At 46.3% G+C, this 25,017-nt stretch overlaps 10 protein-coding genes across 10 annotated transcripts; 4 read left to right on the forward strand and 6 right to left on the reverse strand.

Annotated features, from left to right (window-relative positions):
- Nucleotides 1–1,016: 1,016 nt before the first annotated feature.
- On the reverse strand, nt 1,017–1,622 carry LACBIDRAFT_321617 (uncharacterized protein; the record flags this gene model as incomplete). The annotated part of the gene is made up of 1 exon (XM_001875026.1): nt 1,017–1,622. One exon carries the CDS (start codon nt 1,620–1,622, stop codon nt 1,017–1,019), a length of 606 nt encoding a protein of 201 aa, XP_001875061.1.
- A 1,172-nt stretch (nt 1,623–2,794) lies between these two features.
- On the reverse strand, nt 2,795–3,146 carry LACBIDRAFT_305159 (uncharacterized protein; the record flags this gene model as incomplete). Its single annotated transcript, XM_001875027.1, has 3 exons — nt 2,795–2,896; nt 2,956–3,060; nt 3,114–3,146. 3 exons carry the CDS (start codon nt 3,144–3,146, stop codon nt 2,795–2,797), a joined length of 240 nt encoding a protein of 79 aa, XP_001875062.1.
- Nucleotides 3,147–4,137: 991 nt separating this feature from the next.
- On the reverse strand, nt 4,138–5,904 carry LACBIDRAFT_305160 (uncharacterized protein; the record flags this gene model as incomplete). Its single annotated transcript, XM_001875028.1, has 1 exon — nt 4,138–5,904. One exon carries the CDS (start codon nt 5,902–5,904, stop codon nt 4,138–4,140), a length of 1,767 nt encoding a protein of 588 aa, XP_001875063.1.
- An 859-nt stretch (nt 5,905–6,763) lies between these two features.
- Nucleotides 6,764–7,508, forward strand: LACBIDRAFT_321619 (uncharacterized protein; the record flags this gene model as incomplete). The annotated part of the gene is made up of 2 exons (XM_001874460.1): nt 6,764–6,999; nt 7,112–7,508. The coding sequence occupies 2 exons, from the start codon at nt 6,764–6,766 to the stop codon at nt 7,506–7,508; spliced, it is 633 nt and encodes a 210-aa protein (XP_001874495.1).
- A 3,504-nt stretch (nt 7,509–11,012) lies between these two features.
- On the forward strand, nt 11,013–11,981 carry LACBIDRAFT_321620 (uncharacterized protein; the record flags this gene model as incomplete). Its single annotated transcript, XM_001874461.1, has 3 exons — nt 11,013–11,058; nt 11,307–11,615; nt 11,737–11,981. 3 exons carry the CDS (start codon nt 11,013–11,015, stop codon nt 11,979–11,981), a joined length of 600 nt encoding a protein of 199 aa, XP_001874496.1.
- Nucleotides 11,982–12,174: 193 nt separating this feature from the next.
- LACBIDRAFT_321621 (uncharacterized protein) lies at nt 12,175–14,183 on the reverse strand (the record flags this gene model as incomplete). The annotated part of the gene is made up of 6 exons (XM_001875029.1): nt 12,175–12,196; nt 12,449–12,481; nt 12,544–12,658; nt 12,755–13,106; nt 13,311–13,544; nt 13,680–14,183. 6 exons carry the CDS (start codon nt 14,181–14,183, stop codon nt 12,175–12,177), a joined length of 1,260 nt encoding a protein of 419 aa, XP_001875064.1.
- A 2,833-nt stretch (nt 14,184–17,016) lies between these two features.
- On the reverse strand, nt 17,017–19,125 carry LACBIDRAFT_305163 (uncharacterized protein; the record flags this gene model as incomplete). The annotated part of the gene is made up of 10 exons (XM_001875030.1): nt 17,017–17,514; nt 17,566–17,835; nt 17,885–18,007; nt 18,056–18,088; nt 18,137–18,196; nt 18,250–18,498; nt 18,569–18,661; nt 18,715–18,825; nt 18,875–18,937; nt 18,994–19,125. The coding sequence occupies 10 exons, from the start codon at nt 19,123–19,125 to the stop codon at nt 17,017–17,019; spliced, it is 1,632 nt and encodes a 543-aa protein (XP_001875065.1).
- An 801-nt stretch (nt 19,126–19,926) lies between these two features.
- On the forward strand, nt 19,927–20,687 carry LACBIDRAFT_305164 (uncharacterized protein; the record flags this gene model as incomplete). The annotated part of the gene is made up of 5 exons (XM_001874462.1): nt 19,927–19,929; nt 19,985–20,066; nt 20,156–20,340; nt 20,390–20,522; nt 20,572–20,687. The coding sequence occupies 5 exons, from the start codon at nt 19,927–19,929 to the stop codon at nt 20,685–20,687; spliced, it is 519 nt and encodes a 172-aa protein (XP_001874497.1).
- A 179-nt stretch (nt 20,688–20,866) lies between these two features.
- On the forward strand, nt 20,867–21,350 carry LACBIDRAFT_305165 (uncharacterized protein; the record flags this gene model as incomplete). Its single annotated transcript, XM_001874463.1, has 3 exons — nt 20,867–21,101; nt 21,151–21,176; nt 21,231–21,350. 3 exons carry the CDS (start codon nt 20,867–20,869, stop codon nt 21,348–21,350), a joined length of 381 nt encoding a protein of 126 aa, XP_001874498.1.
- Nucleotides 21,351–22,037: 687 nt separating this feature from the next.
- On the reverse strand, nt 22,038–24,144 carry LACBIDRAFT_305166 (uncharacterized protein; the record flags this gene model as incomplete). Its single annotated transcript, XM_001875031.1, has 7 exons — nt 22,038–22,416; nt 22,469–22,826; nt 22,881–23,255; nt 23,310–23,336; nt 23,395–23,521; nt 23,587–23,877; nt 23,956–24,144. 7 exons carry the CDS (start codon nt 24,142–24,144, stop codon nt 22,038–22,040), a joined length of 1,746 nt encoding a protein of 581 aa, XP_001875066.1.
- Between the last annotated feature and the right edge of the window lie 873 nt (nt 24,145–25,017).

Genomic DNA, 25,017 nt, shown 5'->3' on the forward strand with positions numbered 1-25,017 from the left:
TCCAGCAAGTTTTAAACTAATACATGCCAGCTATATCCCACCAGCATCCAGAGCATAATTAAAAGAAATTGGGACAGGCAGTATCAAATTTTGAGTGAAAGAACACATCTGAAAGTCTTGTTCCAACTTTCAAAATTTTAGGAGGGTTTCAAAACATAGAATTGTGTCAGGAAATCTTGCTCTGCTTGCCTCATTTTGAGGGAATCAGAGTTATATCCTCCCAACTAAAGGTGGATGTTCATATAAACTTTGTCAGGACTATATTCAGTTTGATAATGAAGGATTTGTGGTGAAAGTGATTGAATAGAGTGTATTTCTTCTGACTTAAACTATACTGTGTCCACTGAAACTACCCTATGGCCATGAAATTTACATAGAAGTATTCAGGATGAAAAAATGAATGAACCCACAAATTTTCATGGAAATGAGAGGATTGTGGGGATACAGGCAATGGGATAGGTGTAGCTGGGTCATGGTAAAGCAATTGAAAGTGCCGGAAACTCAGCTGTAGATTGAAATTCCTCTGACTTTTACTCCCTGCCTGGTAAATACATAGAGCTACCTATCTTAAATGTTAGTGCTATTCCTTAGGACCTTCAAATGCATTTTTCTGTATTTTTTTCCCTCAATAACGAGTGCGCGAATGAGTGCGCGCAGTGCTCCTTCAGCGCTCGGCACTTTCCGAGCGCTGTTGATGGCTGCTCAACCAGCCACGTCAACGTCTCTGCCACTCCCCATTGTGCCTTCCGCTTGACAATCAACTGGTACGTCGACTCTATGCCACTCCATCACGCCTTCCGCTTGACAGCGATCTAGCGCCGCTCGATGAACTGCATCTATCGCTCACAACAACCACAGCAACGACTTGGCAAACACCAAGTCGCTCGCCCACTACCACTCGAACGGCAACGGATGACGAGCACCCAGCACCTTGATTTCGGACACGGTAAGTGGTAAGTACTTCCCATTCCTCATTCCTCCCAACCACCTTTCTGAGACAACACCACAGGATGACTTCACAGGATGACAACGAGGCCACAGGACGACAACGCGGTGACGACACGGGACGAGTACGACCAAACGACAACGATACGGCACCACGACGACCCAACGACGATGTGGAACGAAGACACGAACAGCGTGGGACGACGAGACACAAACAGCATGGGACGACGAGCGGACAATGACGACACCCATTCATTCCCATCGGAGACGACAACGATGCACGACGACGGCCCAACGACAACGTGGAATGAAAACACAACCAGCACGCGGGACGACGACGACACACGATGCGCATTCCCATCGGAGACGACGACGATGCACGACCACGGCCCAACGGCAACGTGAGACGAGAACACGACCAGGGCACGCGATGACGAGTGAACCAGGACACGCGACAACGAGTGAACAAGGACACGCGTCGCTTTCTGATGAAGCTGGTGCGGATACGCTACAAGGATGACTTGCCCGATGGAGGCACGTCTTCCTTCGCCCTTGACAACGACGTCGGCGAGGCGATAATGACTGACCCAGCCCCCCCCTTGCTGGTATTTCTCTAATGTATTCTCGTTGTCTCGGCCCTTTTGATCAGTCAATAGAGGGATGAACGTAGCCTCCATATCCACGTCTCCGTCAGCGACGCACGACGCCCAGCCCCATCGACGAGGCGACAACAATGTGCCCAGCCTTAGCCCCAATCTCAGCACTCCCTCTCCCTCCATCAGTCCCAACTGCTCTCTCCCCACTCCATCAGTCCCCTCTATCCCCTCCCCTTTCCATCAGTCCCCCACTCCCTCCCCAACGAGAAAACGATGACGACGGCACTACAATCCCCAGGATGACAACAACACGTTGACGATGCAGGACGCCAATGACAAGACTACGATGCAGGACAACATGTCGGTAAGGGTATAGATGACCCGAGGGTATGCTGAATCGCCGCAGATATTCTTTTTTTTCGTCAGGGCGTTGAGAGCCGCGTCCCTGTTTTTTTTTTCAAAACTGTACATTCAGATTCCATAGTACATCATTTCTATTGTTTTTCTTGCCCTGTATGTCGTATCATAGAGCAGCTGCTACCCTTTTTTCAAGCCGATTTCAATGTTGTTTACCTTTGTGTACCGACAGCGTCTAAGGCTCCAACGACATCCAAAAAGGGTTTGTCCAATCCAGCTTATTCCGGTCAGATTTGACAGAGGGAAACTATATAGGATTGTCATGATCAGAACATTATAATATATATATATGGTCAAGTTTCATATGTTGTTTCTATGACGAACAAAGCTGTAGGGTACAAAGGATCTCCTCAGAATAAGCTTTTGGAACTATTTACATTTGTTGTGCAGAAGCACCAATCCCCAAAGGTCATCCAAAGGCAGTTGACCCAATCCATCCATTTCTGACATTTGGGTGCATGAGGAACCAATTCCACTAAATGTAAATAAAACACAGGATATATTTGGAATGATTTGCAAGGCTTTTAAGTGGGAGAAACATATGCAGAAGCAAAAATATCACCGCTGAGCCCAAAACAGAGGTTTGTTTGCAGATATTGACATATTAGCTAAAAAAACAAATACAGAACATCAATGGATAATTATGGATACCCCAAATTATACTGTGGAGGGCTTCCTGGATCAATCCACATCCCAGACCAGCCTGGATACACCCATCCCCTGTGTAATAGAGAAAACTGCATTATCCCAGGAAATAAGGCATAGAGCTACAGCCAAGGGTGGCGTAATCACCAGTTGCACTGCAGTAGCGGCAAGGCTTCTCGCAGAGTCACGTCTCACAAGATGAGGAGAATGATTTCGTCAGGGAAGTCCATCAAGACCACGGTGTGTTGGGTCATTTCTTTCATCTCTGGCGTGCAGAATCTGGAAAATACGTCCTGAAATAATTGAAGAAATCAACGGGGAAAGTCGATGGGATTCAAGCACAACTACTCACGACTTTTTGTCGCTTGGGTGACCCCCACACGTCATTCACCTCGTCGCAAAGCCGTTTTCTTTCTTGATTGACTGGTTTAAACAGAGTTGCAATTGAACCTGATATCTTTGAATTTAACAATGAGTTAATCTGAGTAACAAAGCATAGAACTCGCTTACCCCCTTAACCAAACCAGTTGGTAAAGATGACATATGAGCTGAAAGGTTGAAGGCGCTTTGGATGGCGTATTGAAACATCGATGAGAATGTAGGGGATTGAATATCGTAAGTCAGTGGGTGCTAAACGGCTTCTTGATTTTGGATTGCGGTCGACTCACAGTATTTATGTCGAAGCATTGAAAATAAAAACTGGTATCTTTACCAGCTTACCCAGACATGCATCTCAGAGTCCCTTCGACCACCTTTTGTTCTGCGATATTGGGGCGTGATGGTAATCCCATTCGGTCCTGGTCGTAAAGCGCCCTCTAATTTGGTTAAGATGCATATTCTACTTTACAAAAGGTATCTACGTGTGAGTGGTTTCGGAAAAGGCACATCAAGCGCTATTGTTTCCAAGTCATTCCTCGAAACTTTAGGGGAGGCATGCAACCTTCACGTGACATGTGTCAACCTCCCCTAAAGTCTGGGGAACTATGCGAAGGAAGGCGCGTTTTGTTGTCTCTTTCCCTTCATTACATAGTGATTGTATATAATGTCCGGATGTAAGACAAATTAAGAAAGGAGGAGCTGCCAAGGGAGAATGTAAGTATTGTACCTAGGAGCTATTGTGTGAAACCGCACGAATGTCCTTGGCTCCTCGACGAAGGCGTAGACGAGTGATGGAGGCGGAGAAGATGCGGGGAACGTGAGAGAGAGCACATGGAGCGGTCACGGACATCGTGGCCGCGCCTCCGTGGTCCAGTGACCCAGGACTGGGGACGCTGTCACCCAGCGCAGGGTTCTGGTATCCCGGAGGGGAGGCAGAAGGATGCCTAGCTGCATACGAAGTGTGTGACTCGCTCCACATGTTAGTTAATGTGAAAGTTTGCAAGTAAGTATATTAAGCTGCCTTAGCACGACAATATCAACAAAAAGACAAACAATTGTAAATACGATGCTTCTATGTCACGCAAGATAGAGTAGTACTACGGTATCACAAAGCCCCCCCGTGAGATTGGAGCATCGACCCCAGTGGTAAGCCTTGTCAGCAACGACGGCGCCTCTTTTGTTCTTCGCGTTCCTTGTCCCGTCTCCTGTAGCCCTGAATTTTCTGCCCGCTCCGTCGTCCTCTCTTCGTCCTCTTGTAGTCTGGTTCCTTCTCGTCATCCAGATCAACGTGATCTTCGTCCATTGAATCCTGAGTAAGGTGCGGATCCTGTGGAGCCTCCAATGGGGCCCATGTTGGCTGCACTGCGCCACCCCAAGGCATGAGACCGCTCCAGGCGACAGGACTTCCCATACGTGAATCCTCTGACATTCGATCAGCAAGCATACATTGAGTGGAGTCTGAGAGCCTAGCAGCTAGGTCAGAAGGCGTCGCATCGCTCAACCTGGCGGACAGATCTTCTGTCATACAAGACATAAGAGTCGGTTGCCTGGGGGAGGGAGGTGGGGACTCAGTCCGTGTTTGTCTTGTGGTCGAGATCTGGGAGGCTAAGGGCTCTGTAACCTGCGCAGGGGTGAAGGAAGGAGGCGCGGTCATTGAAGGCAACGCCGCCGCCACTGGCCATGGTAACAGGGCGCTAGGGGTTGACTCAGATGATGGCATAGGAAAGGGTATTATAGTCGCGTTACCCTGCAAGAGGACTGGACTGAAGGTGTTGCCCGAGGGTGACCACATGAAGGCAACATTCACGCCAAAGGGCAGCAGGGCGTTGTGTGGTAACCCTACGAGGGCAGGTCCACTAGGTAGTACTGGTAATGGAGGAATCTGCATGCCTACGCCTGTGCTTGCGTTGGAAGCGGCTGCAGAGTCGGGACTATTCTGGTTTACCTGTAAGTTCACTGGAACTGAGTCTCGCGAGGGACGGGACGAGCGGTATTCTGGAGACCGAGATTGGCGGTAAGGGGCACATTCTCGATAACAAGGAGAGGGAGATCGCAGATAGCGTCGTCTGTAGTAATCAGGATGCACGGGTGATCGCCTTCGAGGTAGGGGAGAGGATCTCCTACTAACACGGTAACAATCCGTCGAAGGAGACCGCAGTCGGATGTCTCGAGACCTGCAACGTTCCCTAATACCCCTTCCTCGAGAGGAAGAACTAGCTGTGGGTTCAGGGGTCGAGAAGGGCATTTGTTCTTCGGTGGCCGTGGTGGAATCCGGCCATCTACGGGAAGAACGTGTGAGGGCTCCAATGTAGTCTTCATAATCCGCATAAGCGACTAGCAGTTCCCTGTCGCCCTCCCTCCTGTGGTGCATGTAAGTCCTCATTTGCCGTGCCTGGTCTACTGAATCCATCTCAAACCAGAAGTTCTGATTGCGATCAGTGGAGAGTCTGAAGATTTGTCTGACCGTTAATCGAAGACGCGCAGCAATAGAGGTTATCAGGTTTTGAATAGTTGAGAATCCTTCCAAAGTAGATATACCGTACAGCATTAAAAATGAAGAAGCAAATTTGAAGGGATCCGCTGCGGGAGCCTCTTCCGTCCTGATTTCCGAATCCACGGTGAACGTGAGAGGGGGGATTTGAGGACCCATGGCTTCGTGAATCAAATCTTCATCCCCTATTGAGACCTCGTCTTCGTTCCGCGCGTGATTCACTGCTTGAACTGGTAAAGGAGGGGGAATTTGGTGGGACTCAATCGGGTTAACCCCTGAACTTGAGGTCGCGCCTAAGGCAGCGGGCTCAGTCTGGACAGATGGTGTAGCAGGGTTTAATTCGACAGCTCGATTCGGAAGTGAAGGCTCTGTTACGATCTCCTGAGCAGCGGGCATGGTATTCGCGCTCTTGGAGGAGGCATTTGAGGTCATTACTTTATTCTGGACAGACAGACTTAGGTAGTCTGTGTCGGGGTAGTAGCCATCATCGCTGTCACTGTCGTCATCGGGCGGGGGGCGTGGAGTACCATTCAGGCGAGGGAGGTCCTCTGGTTTGGGGGTTGGAGCTACCTTGCCAACGTCCGCCGATTGCGGCTCCTGAGTCCTGTAGATCCAGTAGGGCTGAGGTCATTGAATCTTGTTCATGTCCTTATAGACCCCTTTTGGACAGGGCATACCAAAGACGTCCGGATTCGATACGCACCCTTCTGGCACCTTAGGAGGTCTTTACCTTCCCCGGGTTAATCCATATGGAATCCATGTGGAATCCATGGAATCCATCACCAATTCCATGTGGAATCCATGGAATCCATCACCAATTCCATGTGGAATCCATGGAATGAATCTTGGCTGAGACCACAGCCAATTTGTTGTTCCATGGACATCATGGATTCCATGTGGAATGATCATGGAATGATCATGGAATGGTCAATTCCATATGGAATCCATTGCCATTCCACCTGGATTCCACTGAATTCCATATGGAACTTAGGCATATCCACCATGGATTCCATGGAACAAGTCCATATGGATTCCATGGAGCAGTTCATATGGATTCCATGGAAGGAATTAATGACCATTATACCATTAGAATACATATAGATATAGTATTTATAGTGTCCTTACTATATTTAAGTAAAAATAAAATTTTTGCATCTGAGAGAATTGAACCCACAACATCGTGAATAGAAGCAGCAATCTAACCACCTGAGCCACACCGGCTTTGTTATGAGGTAAACTAAAGGTCTCTATATAGCGTCGTTTGTCACGTGGCGTCTCAAACGTGACAGTTATGGCTGCCGCGTTGCCACGTCGCTTCTTTCTTTCACCACCACCACCACCATTCACCCCACCATCTCAGGCCACGACCGCCCGCGACAACGACGTCGACAACGCCGACAACGACGCCGACAATGATGCTGACAACGACGCCGACAACGATGCCGACAACGACGACAACGATGCTGGCGACGACGCCAACAACGACGACCACGGATGGGTGGGAACAATGGCGAGCGGAAAGCCCAGGTAAGCCAGCGGCGTGGCAACCAGATGACGGACGACGACATTCGTCGTTGTCCGTCATTTCATTCCACCCGCAAACAAACGACCCCACCCATTGAGCTGACCCAAACCACAGGTGCCACGTGGTGACGTGGCAGATCCACCACCACACCACGCCGACGTCAACGACACCCACGACCAAGGATGACCGCCCACGAAGACAACACGACCGCCCACACAGACGACACGAAGACGACGCGACGACACGAAGACGACGCGACCACCCACGAAGACGATGCGAACGCCCACGAAGACGACACGACGACACGAAGACGACACGACGACGCGACGACGACGCGACCGCCCACGAAGATGATGCAACTGCCCACGAAGACGACGCGATGATACGAAGACGACGCGATGACATGAAGACGATGCGACCGCCCACGCCACAACTGCCCACACCAAAACGAGCCCACCGCCCACAAACGTGGACCCAGAGCACCCATGCATGGAGGATTCCGCTTGCGTGAACGGAAATGGGCAACAACGAGCCCAGGTAAGCTCCCCCTCCCTCCAACATCCCTCACCACCACCCCTCCATCATTCACCCTCCCTTCATTGCTCCCCCTCCCTTCATTGCTCCCCCTCCCTTCATTGCTCCCCCTCCCTTCATTGCTCCCCCTCCCTCTGTTGCTCCCCCTCCCATTTCTCCCCCTCCCTCCATTGCTCCCCCCTCCATCCATTCCCACCTCTCCCTTCACCACTCCCTCTCTCCTCCATCACTCCTTCACCACTCCCTCTCTCCTCCATCACTCCATCCCCCTCCCTCCCCCCTCCCTCCCCCTCACTCTACTACATCCTCCCCCTCCATCACTTCCCCCTGTCTTCCCCCCTCCCTTAGATATTGAGAATAGTAAACATAAATTGTGTAGTCTATTTAATACATTTCAATTTTTCCTGCTAAGCTATGACTCATGAATGTAGAAACCATGATTACATGATGTGGACTTAGAATTATTTCATAAAGTCATTCCATGTGGATTCCACCCTTAAAATGGTATAGAACATATAGAATAGAGTATGGAATCCATCAGCCATTCCATGGAATCCATCCCCCAAAGTCATGGATTCCATCCCCCATTCCATGGATTCCATCCCCCAAAGTCATGGAATCCATCCCCCATTCCATGGAATCCATCCCCCATTCCATGGAATCCATCCCCCATTTCATGGAATCCATCCCCCATTTCATGGAATCCATCCCCCATTTCATGGAATCCATCCCCCATTCCATGGAATCCATCCCCCATTCCATGGAATCCATCCCCCATTTCATGGAATCCATCTGGAATTTGTGCAGTCCACCCCCCATTCCATCCATTCCATATGGATTAACCCGGGGAGGGTAAAGTACTGGACTTTTGTAGTCTTTTATAGTCTATCAGTAAACTTTGTAGTCTAAGTCTGACTTTTTTGTAGTCTATCAGTAAATTTGGTAGTCTTTTGTAGTGTATTAGTAAACTTTGTAGTCTTTTGTAGTCTATCAGCAAACTTTATAGTCTAAGTCTGACTTTTGTAGTCTTTTATAGGGTATCAGCAAACTTTATAGTCTAAGTCTGACTTTTGTAGTCTTTTATAGGGTATCAGTAAACTGTGTAGTCTAAGTCCGACTTTTTTGTAGTCTATCAGTAAATCTATATCTGCCTCTTATAGTAGAGCATGCACCTTCCTTTTTTGGTCATTTTTCCCACGATACAATAATTGTAGCCCTTTCTTTTAGCTTTCTGAATATACTGAAATTATGTTATTTGGTTTTGTTTTCATGGAGAAAAACACAAAAAACAAAAAAAAACGCGACACTTTTGACATTCATTTACCTCATATCTCCACAACAGGAGCACTTCAGAACATAATTCAAACAGATTTGGGAAGCTACAGTGCAGGGCTACAACTTTGGTTTTTTGACCCCTTTTGGAGTTTGGTCATGTGACCACTCTCCTGATTACTAAAAATTGCCAATAATATTGCCCAAGTAGCTAATGAAAATCGCAATGATGTTGCCCAAGTAGCCAATGAAATTTCCCATGATATTGCCAAAGGAGCCAATGAAAATCGCAATGATATTGCCCAAGTAGCTAATGAAAATCGCAATGATGTCGCCCAAGTAGCTAATGAAATTGCCAATGATATTGCCTAAGTAGCTAATGAAAATCACAATGATATTGCCAAAGGAGCTAATGAAAATCACAATGATATTGCCCAAGTAGCTAATGAAAATCATAATGATATTGCCCAAGTAACTAATATAATTTCCAATGATATTGCCAAAGGAGCTAATGAAAATCACAATGATATTGCCCAAGTAGCTAATGAAAATCACAATGATATTGCCAAAGGAGCTATGAAATTTCCAATGATATTGCCAAAGTAACCATTGAAAATCGCAAAATGATATCACCCATGTAGCTAATGAAATATCCAATGATACTCGCCAGACAACTAATGAAAATCGCAATGATATGGCTTTGAAAATCACAATGATATGGCTTTGAAAAGATATGAAATTGGTAATGATAACCACAGGCTACCTTATGAGGGAGGCCCAAAACCTTGCCTACACTTAATGAAAAAGCGCAGCCTTTATGATAATGAAAAAACATGGTAACAGTAATGATTCCCTATCATAAAGAGTGTGGATGGATACACAGGGACCTATAGGCAGTTACCTGTTTTATATGATAACTAGTGGTGGCTGCTCAACCAGCCATCAGCAATGCTCGGAAGATGCCAAGCGTTGATGGAGAGCTGCGCAACTCGCTCACGCATTCGTTATGGGGCGAAATAAAATATGGAAAAATGTGTTTAGAGGTTCTGAAGAACAATACTACTATTTGAGATAGGTAGCATTATGTATTTACTGGGCAGGGAGTAAAAGTCAGACGAATTGCAATCTACACCTGAGATTCCGGCACTTTCAGTTGCTTTATTGTGACCCTCTGCACCTATTCCCATTACCTGTATTCACACAATCCTCTGATTTCTATGAAACTTTGTGAATCTGTTCGAGTTTTTATTCTGAAGACATCCATGTAAATTTCTTGGCCATTGGATGATTTTTGTGAACACAGTATAGTTTATATCAGATAAAACACACTCTATTCAAGGACTCTCACAACAAATCCTTCATTATCAAAGTGAATACAGCCCTCAATAATTTCATACTGGTATCCACCTTTAGCTGAGATTATGTAAATTTGATTCCCTGAGTATTAGGAAAGCAGAGAAAGGTTTGCCAACACAATTGTATGTTTTAAAACCCTCCTGAAATTTGAAAAATGGGAACAAGACTTTCAGGTGTGTCATTTCACTCAAAACTTAACAATGTCTGTCCTAATATTGTTTCACTTATGCTATAGGTGTTAGTAGGCTATAGCTGGCAGGTTTTCAATGACAAATTGCTGGAATGATATGTTTTTTATCTTGAAAAAAGAAAATACTCCTTTCTCTGCAACTTTTAGCCACTTCTGATGAAAGTGCAAGGTAAAAGTTGTAAAACAATCATGCTAAGATGTATTACCATTGTCAGAGTAATGTTGTCTTCCTCTCCTTGCTCAATTTCAGTTGTATTTCCGGTGTTTTCAATGTGTTTGGGAAGTTTGCATCTATTTGTCTAAAGCTTCAAATGTGTCATCCAAGTTCACTAAGTTGCATCCATCTACTTGCGAGGGCGCCATGAATGTGAAACATGAAAAATCAGGCTGTATTCTACTTGTAGAGCACCAGAATGTTTATGTTTCATTAAAATTTAGGTGTAAAGAATGAATAGTGTGCCTTTTGAAGATCTGGCCACATGGAGGCAACTATTTGCGACTGTTTGGCAATGCCTTTCGCAACGTCATCCAGCTGGAACCTGAGCCATCCATCCAAATGCTGCTCAATAAAAATACCAAAAGTCATATTATATGTCAAAAACAAGTTGCAATTGGGGGAATATGAGCTTGATACAATCAATAATATGAATGACACCCTCCAAAATGCATTTCCATGATTTCCTCTCAAAAGCTGGCTTTGTTGACAATTGTTTGTTACTTGGAAAAGGTCATCTGGAACATGACTTGTGCATCCATCATCTCCACATCTCTGAATGAGGTGGAAATTTTTGGAAAAAATCAGAAATATATTTCTACATCACTTGGTAGCTCTGAGTAGCTGTAACAATAAATTTGAAGGAGAAAAATGAGAATTATCACAACTGAAATATTCTGGTGAAATGCAGCTTTTTCAGGGCTCATATGCGGTGTCTGGAGGTGGCTTATGTACATATATAGACATAAGTTTATGTACAAATGCGGATGTACCCGTTAAGGCAAAAGTCACATGTAACGTCACGTTGAGCGTTGAAGAGCAACATTTACTCTCCAACGCTCTTCCAAAACACGGGCAGTATCTGGATACCGCCCGTGTTTTGTCTGCTTTTATGTCCCCTACACATAACCAGCTCGACTTCCCACTCGCCAGGGCGCGGGACGACCACCGCCAAGATCTCGTCGCATCAAGATTAAACACTGCCCAGATCTCGACGCATCGACACACGAGAAGGACAGGTTTTGGACATTGGTTGGGCGGACACGAGCAGGGTAGGTCGCGCTTCGATAAAGCGGTTTTTTGGGTTATTCAGGTGCGTAGCCTACCTGAGGAAAGCAGACTTTTCTGCTTCCTCGCATCCATCGCTTCTAATATCTGTTTTTATTTCTGCAGGACTTACTAATGGCACTCTGGCCGTTGATGCACTGACCACCCCACCCCATTTCTATCTGCCATCAGCTAATGTGCTGCTTGATGTGCGCGAGTCACTCGGCATGTGCGCGTATGCACATCACCCACCATTCGGCTCCATCCCCATCGCAAACAGTGCGGGTACTACCGCCGTTTTTGCCCCTCGATCGCATTTCCATAGCCAACAACGTAGCCGCACATCAAACTGCGTGTGCACGCATGGTTGATGCACAGGTGCATCCCCACGGCGCGGAAAATACGACATCCACCCTTCAATCACATTCTGTTGCCAATATCATACCCACCCATCACACCTTTTATACATGCATGTGTATTATACTGTACAGAAATATATCGGGGATTTATGTGAATTGATTTGGATGTAGATATCAGTTGTTGTGAAATGACATTTTACATGGTCTAGATGCAGCTCCATGACGAGCTATATTATGAGTAATGTTTACAGTTTATGATTAGACATGTGGTGAAGTGGTTATGTCGTGTTGAAGGCAGGCTAGGTCCCCGAGGCTTCGAGTTCGAACTCTCAAGGCCTCAACTTGAAAAAAGTTTTTTTTTTCAAGATCACCTCCAGACATAAGACATGAGCCTTTTTCAGAGGGATTTTGACATGGAAAAAACATATGTGGATGCTCTTTTGGCAAGAGAAACATACACAGGATACAGGAAAACATACCAGTCATCAATACTGATCCAGGATGTACCATTTCTAAGAATTTTATATTGTAAAACATATCTGAGCTATATTTAGATTTGTTATATAACACACACATGTTGGATCCAAAAATAGAACAGATTTCAAACATTAGCAAGCTACCCTTGATTTTTCTATCATATCTGATGCCAGATATTGATATTTCACCCAAAAAAACCAAAAATTTCCCCCCTGGGGTGATTTTTTAAAGATGAGCAGAATGCAAGTGAAAGTAGGCAAAGGACATTGCACATCAATTGGCAAATGGTGTGCAAGGCAATTGCACACCTCGTAGGGCTAGGACTACATCTATGGCTGGATGATCGGGGACGAACTTGGCTCCTACTTCGCGAAAGGACCCTTCTGGCTGGTAGTTCTCCACCCACTTGATCCATTTTTTCCGTTCGAGTGGAGGAGCACCCGGTTGGCTAGGGGCGGCTCTTTTGACTGGTGGAGGTTTAATCCAGGGTACTCGGTCTTTCACGATGATCACAGTCTCCAGAGGAGGGGGCCCATAATCGATGGTCTGAATCATCGACGGTTCCTTAGTAGTGGTCTTATCCTTCTGAACTTGGGTTCCAGACCACGCCCATGCGGCTGCATGTGACGTTGACGGCTCCTTGACGGGGGATTTGTTCTTCTGAGTAGGCGATTCAGACCATACCCAACCTGGGTTATGGAAGGTAGAAGTATCATGCAATGATAGGTCTCCTCAGGACAGAGCTAGCGAGTCGTAGTCGTTGACAACCCAATGTAGCGATGCCGCGCTGGATCCTGCGGCAAAATCTATCATAGTTTCGGGAGCTGCGAGCTTAGCGCGCTCCGAGGGTGAAATTTCCCTTACTATGAAGCAGGGGATGCCTTCCTTCAAGTACCATCGCACTTGCCGTTCGTCCATCCCGTTCAACCAGACGCCCAAGTAGCGATCATCCGCCATCCTGGACATGGCGTTGGCGTCTGGCATCCAAAAGGGAGTAGCCTGTAGCCGAGAGACGTAATCCACAAAGGCACGTTTGTCCTTTAAACCTTGTTGAGCTTCCATGACCCAATCAACCACTAGAGGGAATCGTCTGATTTGCTTCAATTTGTCCAAGTTCTCTGAGGTAGGGTTAAGGGGCCGTATGGCAGAACTCCATAACGCTCAGTGCGAAGGTTCTAGGAAATGATGATCTACATATTCCTTGTGAAGCACCTCCATCCTTTTTTCCACTACCTGGTTTAGATGGATGAGATTATCGATGTAGGAAGGATGAATTCGGCCTGTATCGAAGGCGGGAGCTGCATCGCTCTTCCAACAATTCGTCACGGGTTCGTATTCAGGATTATCGCGCGGTGTTACCGCAGCGGGCGTCAAGATTAGAGCCCTCCACTCCTTTCCAGGGAACCAGAGTTGAGTGTTCCTTGTAGGGTCGAAGGGCCCCATATGTCCGTCATAATGTCGGTGTTGTTCCTCGAAGTAACTGACTCTGAGATTCAAGTTGGTCGGTCGAGAACCAGGACAGAAGGGGTTCTGAAAGGAATTAGGGGAGGATATTCTCCAGAGACGACCTTGAGCGGAGACGTATCGATTATGGATAGAAGGAGGTAAGTAATATGAAGGAGGAGGAGGGAGCCGTGGGATTTGCTCGTAGCCCGCAAAGCTGGGATTTCGACGTGGCAGATACCGTCTCGTATCGTTGCCGTCGGCTGCTGGGACATAGCCGAGTCGCCCAACCATAGTAAGCGGCTCGAGTGTAATCGCGCTCGAGAGCAGTGGGACACTTGGACGAGGGCTCTGAAGGAGTTAAAAATTAAAGGTAAGGGAGGCTGTTTACTAGAGAGAAATCGGAGTCTCAAAGATTTGATCGAACTGTACAAGATTATTAATGAACCCTAACCAGAGGATAGGGTTTGGAAAGCAGTATAGTTTGAGGAGGCGAGTTCGAAGGCCATTAAATAGCCAGGCCTTTGGAATCGAGGTAATCCCTTTTGAGTTGAGGGGAGTTCCATAAGTCGTACTCCGATACCCATGAATCGTCGGCGGGTCCGTAACCTTTCCAGCGAACTAAGAACATCCTATGGTTAGCTTTCCTTTTTCCAACCAATCGATGTCCTAGAACTGCTTCGACTTTGTATTCCTCTGATGCTCGGAGATCACGCATTGAGGGCAGTTTTGATCGTTCTCCAAATCGTTCAGGTGAAGTCACGTATTTCTTTAAATGTTCCAAGTTGAACACTGGATGCATCAAGTAGGTATCTGGCAACCGTAATCGATACACCATGGGATTAATTCTTTCGATGACCTTGAAGGGTCCAATCATTCTTTGGACGAGTTTTTTACTGGTGCCTTCAACATCCACTAATTCAAGGGAATGGGGATTTACTAGAGCGTAATCTCCCACATTCAATTCCTGTACTGGACGTCTTTTCTTGTCGTACGCTTTCGCCTGTCTATCTTGGGCTAAGGCAATAGCATCTTTGGCGAAGTTACGATGCATTTCTAACGCTTCAACGAAATCTTCAGCCGTTTGACTGGGCAGAAAAGGGCGGTGAGCAGGATCGATTTCCGGTACTATCGCACTCACAGAGGTCCTAGGGTTATATCCCATGAGTAGGAAGTTAGGGGAGTATTTTGAAGACGAATGCACGCTGCTGTTGTAGGAATAGGCTAGAACACTGAGCCAATTCGACCAGTTCTCCTTATCCGAGGAGACGTAAGCGCAAAGCATTTGTTCGATGGTGGCATTAAGGACTTCGGTTTGTCCATCAGTTTGGGGATGATGAGCGGAGGATAGTGCCATAACACTCCCGTAGTTAGCCACTACCGATCTCCAGAAAATAGTAGCCCATCGTCTGTCTCGGTCCGAAATTATGACTTAGGGTAGTCCGTACATGTTTACTACCCTTTCCACGAAGAGTTTGGCAAATCCTTCCTGGGATAATGTGGTATGAGTGGGAATTACAATGGCAAATTTGGTAAGTTTATCCACTATCACTAGTATCGCGGTGTATTTCTGGTCTCCGGAAGGTGGCAGTCCAGTAATCATGTCCATGGTGACCGTCGAGAACGGCCTCGAAGGAATATGCGCGGGTCTTAACGCGCCCATCTTGGCCCGATGGTCTGTTTTTATCTTTTGACAAATGTCACACGAGGTAGCATAGGTCTCGGCGTCCTTACTCATGGTTGGCCAGTAGAATAGTTCCTGGAGTCGCGCTAGAAAGCGGCGGGGTCCAGCATGAGCACTCTCGTATGGGGATTCGTGTATCCACCGCAACACGTAGTTGATCTTTGCGTTCGGTACACACAATTGCGTTCTCCAACCTGTGTTGATGAAGTAAAGTAAGCCGTCTCGTCCTCTTTGAAAGTGGCTAGCAGAGATTATTGTTCGTTCGTTAGGTTGAATTTGAATATAACGCAGGGCGAAGAATTTGTCCTGTTCGTAGCCTTCAGCGAATTCTTTGCAGACAACAGGGTCTACTGCTATGAGCAATTGTGTCCGGCTCGACCATTCTTCATCTGGCGGTAGCTCCAAAGGTTTGGTTCCAGCTGGATACGACCAATGGTCGGACTTGGGGAAGGGTAAGACTTCACCTTGCTCGTCGGAGTTATTGAGAGTGGTCATTTCATCTGCTACGGCGTTGGACTCGTTCTGTTCATTGCTAGTAGAATCCATAGTAGTTTTGCGCCTTTCCTCAGCAGCGAGCTGACGTCTTGTCCGGACTGCGGAGGCGTGTTTGTCGATGACTGGTAGCTACCACTTACATCATGTACTCCTGAGCTGTACCATAGAAGTTCCTGCTTAGCTACCGTGAATGAAATGAAATGAATTTTCATTCATTCACGGCACCTGTTTCATTCTAGATAATTTATTCTGTTTCATTCATTCCTGGCGACTGTTTCATTTTTTTCTTTCATTCCACCAGGGCAACTGTTTCATTCCTTGCTTCATTCTTCTCAGGTGCCTATTTCATTGTTAGAGCTGGGAAAATGATTATGTAATTGATACAAAATATTTAAGTGCCTTATTTGGCAACAGCATGCCTATCTCATTGTGTATTTGAGCCTCAAATGCAAAAGTACCCCCATATGGCCCCCCACACCACTGCAGTAGGGCACAACACATATCAGGCATAATTGTATATTATTTCCTTATTTAGATGTGTGTTAAAACATCGAAATTGTTGCCTGAAAGAATGAAACAAAAATGAAATAACTGCCTGGAAAGAATGAAATGAAAATTCCATGGCAATGAATGAATGAAAAAAATGAAACAGTTGCCAGGAATGAATGAAATGAAAGAATAAAGCAAAAAATGAAACAGTTGCCATGGTGGAATGAAATTAAAAAAATGAAAGAGTCGCCAGGCATGAATGAAATAGAATAAATTGCATTCTTGTCAGTAGAAATGAAGAAAAAATTGAGATGAAATGAAATGAAACAAAAAGTATTTCATTCTCGACGGCAATGAATGAGAATGACTTGGAATGAAACAGGTGCCGTGAATGAATGAAAATTCATTTCATTTCATTCACGGTAGTTAAGCAGGAACTTCTATGGTACATGCCAGGTTTTACATGATGTAAATGGCAGCTACTAGTGGATGAGAAGCGACCCATGATAAGATACCGAGAGTGCTCACGTTTAAACGGCGAGTGCGCCGCCGGTTTGCCCATTCTTCATCCAGCCTTTCAGCTTCAACCCTTATTTGCTTTTGTTCGGTGGTTTCAGGATCTCCATGAGCTGGAGCAATCGAATTCTGGTACTTGTAACGCGTGCGACGGAGTTTGGTGATGAGGACCCGCTTTACAAAGCCGATGTCCTTGAATTGGCATGGGAAGGTCAAATCTTCAGTGTCTCTGATTTTCGGAATGATGTTGACTGCCATATGGTAGAGCAGCTGGTCGTTCCACATGCTGCTCATCTTCGAAGACCAGTCAAAGACAGGCTCATCGAGGGTGGGACCGTCGTTGTTGTCGTTTTCGAAGTCGTTGACCAAGCACCGGTCTGCGGTCTTAGTGGCATGTGTATTCCAGAGGCTCTTTCCCTTCAAATAATCCTTCAGGATGGTCTAGCGGTACTGACATCAGGATCTGGTCATGCATATACCAAAGACGCTTACATGAAATGATTTCTCTTCATCAGTCTTCTCACCAGTTGGTTTTCTTGCGGAGATGAACTCGTTGCCGTCAGCGGAAGATTCAGAACTTCCGTCATGGGTCATTGGTTCACTGTTTCGGTGGGAGGCTGACCTCTTGGGTGATTTCTTCGATGGCGTTGCCTTTGATGGTGTCGTCATTGTCTCTATAGCCTCTTTCACCCCTTGTTTCACCCCTTCCTGCACGGCTATTCCGACGCCACGCAGAAGAAGTGAGGTAAGTTCCGATGAAAGCTGTGGCCCATCTAAGTATGTGTGTACAAAGATCTTAGCCAACACTCACCCCGCTCGAAGCCATAAAATTTCCAATGTCCAACGGAGCATCAGTTGCGCCAGAGGTGGGTGGACGAGCTGTTCCGTTATCGTCAGAGGTGCCTTCCATGTTGCGGTGGATGTTTTTGCTATTCTGCAATTTCTAAGCGGATGGATTATCTTAAACACGAAAGTAACTTACTGTGATAGGGCTAGGGTCATTGGTTTGGATGTTCTACAATCTCTAAGCCAATATATCATTTTCAACGCAGAAGCGACTTACAGTGATAGGCCTGGGATTAGCAGGCGGGTTTTCCGACATGTTCACGTCTCGGTCCGAAAGCTAATTCCCATCGCCCAGTGAGCAAATATAGAGAGATAACTCAGAGGACGAACCAAGTGAGAAATTGTGGTCATGGTCGCATTTCCTGGTGGAGTTGTTTGTGAGCCTGAAGCATGGCTGTAGTTTCGAGGAACAGGTATTTCCGGTTGCAGCTTTGGCACCAAATCAGTAAACCAAAGACAAAGATCACAGGGATGAACCAAGGGAGAATCCCCGATCATCGATAGTCCTTGCAGCGGCATTAATTCGGTGCCCAGTTCCTGATGCATATTGACGTCTTGGAGGAAAGGGTTGGGTTGTGACTGTTAGATACCGGTTAGTGAAGCATCAAGGACATTGATGATGTTGCACATGGAGTATAAGAGCGACAGCTTGTTCCTCCTCTTGATCACGTGTTCCCTGGAAAGCTGGAGCAACCGCTGGGATTGGATATTGAGCTCCAGGGTTTGAGTTTTCATGTGGGAACTAAGGACAGGTAGTCAGTCACAGCCCGTCCAATGATCCAGAGCGAAACCTGCCTGCGCTTCTGGACTTGATTGGACGATAGGCCCCTCAATTGCCTGGGGTGGGTTTTGTGCCGTTTGAGTTGAAGTCGTGTGAATAGTGTCCAAGCTTGAGGAGGAAGGGGCCTGTTCCACATGGTAGTTCAAATTTGGCATTTCAGAGATCTGAATGTACCTGCCCCGTTGAAACATTTGATTGCGAGGCAAAGTTCGGGTTGGGGGCATCAGGAGCCGAAAACTATGCGTAAAACGTTATTTAAGATTTGACAATGGCAACAAGGAGGGAGAGCTTACCAGTACCGAAAGTGCCTGTGCAGCGCTTTGGGAAGTAGCTCGACGTTGGAGGAGTGATGAAGCTACTGCACTTCGCAGATATGGGCATAGTGCATCTCGAGGCGGTGAAGAGTTATGTTTGGCTGGCACCATGTGGCTTTGGACTGGCGATTGAGCGGATTCTTGTTGAGATGCAGCTCACCGCCGGAAGTGCATTTGTAGTGGATACGAACAATAGTGTTGTCTACTGAAGAGTCAAAATGTTTCTCCTTGAGTTCCAACCGAGCGGGCAACATACCAATTGTAAGAGCATCGCGACGCGTCAATAACCCCTATGCCAACCGACACCTACAATAACATGTACAGCACGCCCTGGAAACGTCAACATTGATGTCGACCAGCCACAGAACAATTACTCACTCCTGTAGGACCTCAGGCTCGCCGATTACTATTGACCGGGCTATTACCGGTCAATCACTCATCTATTGTATATTGGTTCTGAACTACATATGTACTACGAATATATGGTTTCCCCAGTGTCATGGTGAGTGAGTGGTTGTGGGAGGAAAAGAGGCAACAGGAACACACTGAGTTGGTTTTGACAACGGCTACCTTAGGGCAGCCTCACATCTTTTCACGTGATCCTTGTAAGGCTCCCCTAAAGTCACTCAAGCCAATAGACGCCAAACCACACAAACACACTCTCCTGCTCACTCCCACTCATCATAGATACATTCATAGTAGAACTTTACCTTAGCTGTAAGAAGTAAGCGTAGGAAACGAAATAAAGAACAAGAAGAAAGAGAATCGTAAAAAACAAAAAGAAAGATAATCAGAATGCAGGAATGAGGAACAGGAGACAATTGGCCACTTTTTTTGTTCTTTGTGGTCTATAACTGACGGGATGATAGGTATCCTCTATACCTGCCTACGATGAATTCAACCACCATCCCTATGGTAAGTACTCAGAACATGCATAGCAATGGCCGTTCTCATACGATCTTAGTTTAAGTGCAAGCAAACACTCACTCGCCACACTAATGCGATCAATACCCTCCAAATAAGCCAAGATGGCTCAAGGCTTCTCAGTGGAGGTGAGCTTGCGTCGATCTTAGCGTTGATCTTAGCAGTGTATCCAATCTTCGATCTTAGCAGCATATCCAATCTAATTTATTTTACACAGGCGATGATTGTCTCGTTATAGTTTGGGACTTGGTCCAAGGGATCGAATTCCAGGTCATCTCCATCTTATTCAACGGCTCCATTTCCTCTTCGGCTTGGACGCCCACATCGCTCGATCCAATTTCAAGCTTTGCTTTTGGCTGCGCTGACGGTACTTTGTCGGTTTATTGCCAGGTGCCAACGAAGGTAAGCCCTGCTGCCTTTCTCATCCCCCTTCACTAACTCTATATTATAGAATCATTATGATCTTGCTGCCTCTGTAGCCGCTCATGTTGGACCTGTCGAGGACATCAATTTCAGCTTGGGGAGCAAACAAATCGCTACCGTCGGAAACGGCTGTCTGAAATTGTGGACGATTGATTCGAACAGTGAGCTTCTGAAACCATTCATTGAACGCTACTAAATTGGGGAGATTAGGACAACTCTCCAACATCATTGCGACGAGTCCACGGGAAGCTATCGCTAGGAGCGTTTCCTTTTTTGATCAGGGCTCAAGTGTGCTTGTCACTTATTTGGAGTCGCACGAAGTGTAGGTGGCCTGTAAGTCCGGCGCCTTCTTTCCAAGCTCATTTTTGTCTTCACTCTGTAGAGTTGCATATCAGGTCTCGCCTTGGACTATGTTGTGGTCATACCAGTTACCGACTCGAATGTGCGTAGGCACAACATACCATAATTCTTGATTTGATGGGCGCATGCCAGTGGCCATGCGACGATGGCAGCGGACAACCAGTTACTGATAGTGACAAATCTTGTCAACGGAATCGACATACACTCACTGCCTCCAGGCCAACCACTGCGATCATTCACCCATCCCATTCATCTCAATGTTCCACTTCTCGTTTCTTCTGCGCTTCAAGGGTCTCTCATAGTTGTTGGTGGAGATAATGGGTCTGCTCGGGTCTACGACTCCTGCGTAGGTCTACTTACGGTTCTTCCACATGGACAAGGTATTTTAATTTCCTTTAGACCTATTCTAAAGCTGATAGCTCTTACAAGTTGGAACACTGGTGCAGATTGTTACGGTAACTTCCTTCCATCGGTTGTATCATTCTTAAGAATTCTCATTTGCTGAATAGACATATTCCTCTTCAGATGGATGCCTTATCATCACAGGCTCCTCGGACTCAAACGGTGCTGCCATCAAGGTTTGGGAACCTGCTAAGGTAAAGTATCTTGAGCGCTATTGTAATTCATGACAATTTCGAATAAGAGTTTTCCCTCCTAGGTTGAGAATGTGATCCCACTGGTCCAGGTCCAAGCCCAACCTCACCACGCCGCATCTAACTCCTTGAAATTATGGCAGGCCGTCGCACTGGTTGTGACCTTGTTGGTTGGTCAGTTCATAATAACGGTCCGATTCTCTAAATAGAGTTCACCCCATGAGTAACTTTGATTATCCCGTGAGTGGCCCTTTCACCGGGATATTCGCTTCGTTTCCTGGAAATACTCCAAATCTGACATTTGCTTCGTCTTTTTGACAGATTTGATGTCAGATTATATATATGTTGTTGTATATTTACACAGACCATTTTCCAAGTATGGCGTCAATACGGATTTTGAAATTGTTCAATAATATGTTCTATATACAGATTTTGTACCTGTAAGAAGCTGTGAAAGTATGATATATTAGGCTACATATTTTTTGTTTGTCCTAAGATTTGTCAACTTTTCAAAGGAATCAAACACAATTATAATAAAGTTTGATGGAAATTTTAAAATATAACAATAAGATTCGGCCCTCGGCGGAATTGGTTGTCGGACTAAAAATCTTATAATGAGTCCGTCTTATCAACAAACAATAGTCAAAAATGATTAATTTGTCCTTGCATCTGTCAATCTCTTCGCTTAGGTGTCCGATCATCCCTTGTTTCAGGTGATAGAAGTTACACGATGACTTCCCCTAATATATTTCGAATTCTAGTGGCATCGAGTTTCGATTTCTGACTCTTGGCTTCTATCACTTTGAATATCAAGGTGGCTATGAATTTAGTGGAGATGGCAACAACACGGTCGGCGCGGTGTTCCCCAGGTCTCAGGACAAGAAGAAAGGGAGAAATGCGGCCTTCCAGAGGCAGTACGATGGTTTCATTGATGGCATTTTCCAGTGCGCCGATTGTAACAGACTGAGCATATCTTTTGAGTCGGCTCTCCCAAGTCAATGAATGCCCAGCTTGTGAGTATACTATCCGGGCTGAAGGCCCAAAGTTTGCAAGTGCATTAGCCAGGACACGTTCTGGATGTACCTGCTGCTGTAATTGCCGCCTATATGGCACAATGAAGAATATTGAAAATCCGAAAGGGTTAATTGGCCTACCCAGATAAGATGTCTTTCAATGACCATGGCTTCATAATGTATTGTGTGCATGTCATCGAATTCGATGGTCGCCTAAAATGACTGCCATGCGGAGAGGCGGCCTCGAGTATGAAAAGACGAAGCATTCGCAAATACTGGGGAACTTCCTCAAGATGTCGTCCAGTTTTCACGAGGCACCATGTTGTGAGTGGAAGATTTGGGAGGTCATTCGCTCGAGTTTTCCGTGCTGAGTCGACCCAGTATTTATAGGTCTTTCCTTCATTGAAGAAGTAGAATCCATTGGGCTCATTCATAAACAACGTGGGGAGCCCCGCTTCCAGTCGAAGGCGGAGGACCACAAATAGAAATGTTGTTTTTCCTGCAAATGAATGAAACCCGTGAGCTGAGATGATGATGTTGGAAACCAACGTACCAATGCCTGCGTGTCCGTGCAAAGTAAATGTTTTAGAGCGCTGCTGAAGGTTGTCGGGCTTCCTTGTGTGCGTCCAGAACGGATTACCATCTGCGAGAAAACCAGAATTTGTCCGTTGGCTTGAATATGCGCCACGCTCGAAGAATTCCAACACAGTGTTCAGAGCAAGTTCGTATTCAGGTAGGACCAATACTTTGGACAATGGAACGCCCGTCAAAGCTTTTAGCCAGGGTACCTCCATGAAAGTGCATGGCTCTAGCTCTACATTGCACTTGTCATCGTCTCGGGGAATATCACATGTATCGTAGGCGATGAAATCGCCGCCGCTTGCAGAGAGGATCGCCAGGGCGTGGTTTTCCTTGAGGGGCCCTAGTGCTAGGTCGAGTAAGTCAGCATGAGGTGGTGGCAGCATGCAAGAACGTAACTAACCCACTATGGGGCGAAGCTGGTCATGCTCTTGTGAGGGGGGTACGTTTAGATAAAAAATAGATGGAATAGCATACAGAGGACTCACTGGGAAGGCGCACGATCAGGCTCAACTGTGAACGGGGAGGCTCAAAAGGCCAGTACTCTGAGACAAAATGCTCCTCCAGGAGCTGGTGCTTCTCCAATTCCTCTGGCAATTGTCCAGGGTATGACACCTACCAGCAGATCAATGCCAAAAAATCGTGTAGTCAATGAGGAGCTTAACGACACCGAGTATTACCCCTTCTACTCCCGCTCGCGATAGGTCTGGCCTAATAGTTGCTAACAGGTCTTTCTTGAACAAAGCCACGCTCAAGCTAAACATTGTGACGACTTGAGTGATTCGGTTTTCCTCGCCCTCCACAAAAGCCAGCAAAGCGAGACGTGGACCACCCCAAAATTTGACCTGGAGGGAGTTCTCCTTCAAATTCGGGGTAATTTCCGCGAGCTCTGTAGATGGTCCAAGCTTTTGCCAACGCTCTCCCAACGATGTGTCATCTGAATGGTCCTTCTGTTGAAGGGTGAGCACAATCTAAATGATATAGTTAATGTGGCACACATATAATAAATCAAGGTCAAAATAAGTTGTAGGAACGAGGCATCCCCTTGCACTCAAGGTTTTCCAAATGACTTGTTGGAGGTCTATTCCCGATGTGTGGATGCCCGCTTGAACTGGGAAGGGCTCACTACCTTCCAGGACTGCTGAGAAAGTCACCAAGGGATGACCGTAAATTGTCACGAAAATGCTGATGACGTTTTTTGGAGGCTGGCATGACCAATAGCGGCCAAGGCGCGCCATAGAAGCAAGCTGTTGAGAGGAAACAGGGACTCCTGACAAGCTTGTGCAGTGGCAAAATTCCACTCCTATACCATAGAGACTAACTCTATACGGGGACTTGGGAAGGCCTTTTTTTCCGTGATCTTCTGCTAGAGACTTCAGAATTCTGACCTTCAAATCATGTACATTGATCTTAGCGTCTGCAGGTATCAAAAAAACCTGTGTGGGTTCATTGCCTTCGACGAAATACCACAGTTCCCGAAGATCAGTCATCAAGTGAGGGTGGAAGAACTAGGGAGAGGAGAGAAACAGGTCTCGACTATCACATTTCACGTGACGCGTGACGTCGTCTAGATGTGAAGTCATACATGGGACAAACATGGGACTCCTTAAGCCCAAGTTCCTCGATAGAGTCCAAGACTTGCTCATATACGCCAATTGAGACATCGTCAAAAGGTGGTACTGGATGAGTGACATTAAAACAGTTACAGTGCTTTGCATTGCCGTCTGCACAAGGGAGTTTCGAAAACTCTATTTGGTTTTGTATTTTCGTCACAGATTGTCACGTATCAGAACCAGATCTGAGCACACAATTTGCACACAACCAACTCCCATGGCGCCATAAGGATCAGATGCGATGCGCACACGGATTACCATTTGGCATGGTGGGCATCATCTCTCAGCACAAGAGATTTTAGGCCTTGTTGGATGAAGTGGTCTGTTTCTCCCTGCTTTGTGGCAGTCACGGTACAACACATACAAACAGGTTTTCCAAATTCCGTTGTGCAGACGGCAGTGCAAAGCACTGTAGTAGGTATAGTGTCGGTGAAGAAGAAAACTATCTCACACTTGACGTTTAACTTGATCGAAGATGTGTATCATGTTACCCCATGG

Source organism: Laccaria bicolor, genomic scaffold (assembly GCF_000143565.1).
Source record: "Laccaria bicolor S238N-H82 LACBIscaffold_2 genomic scaffold, whole genome shotgun sequence".
NCBI lineage: Eukaryota > Fungi > Basidiomycota > Agaricomycetes > Agaricales > Hydnangiaceae > Laccaria > Laccaria bicolor.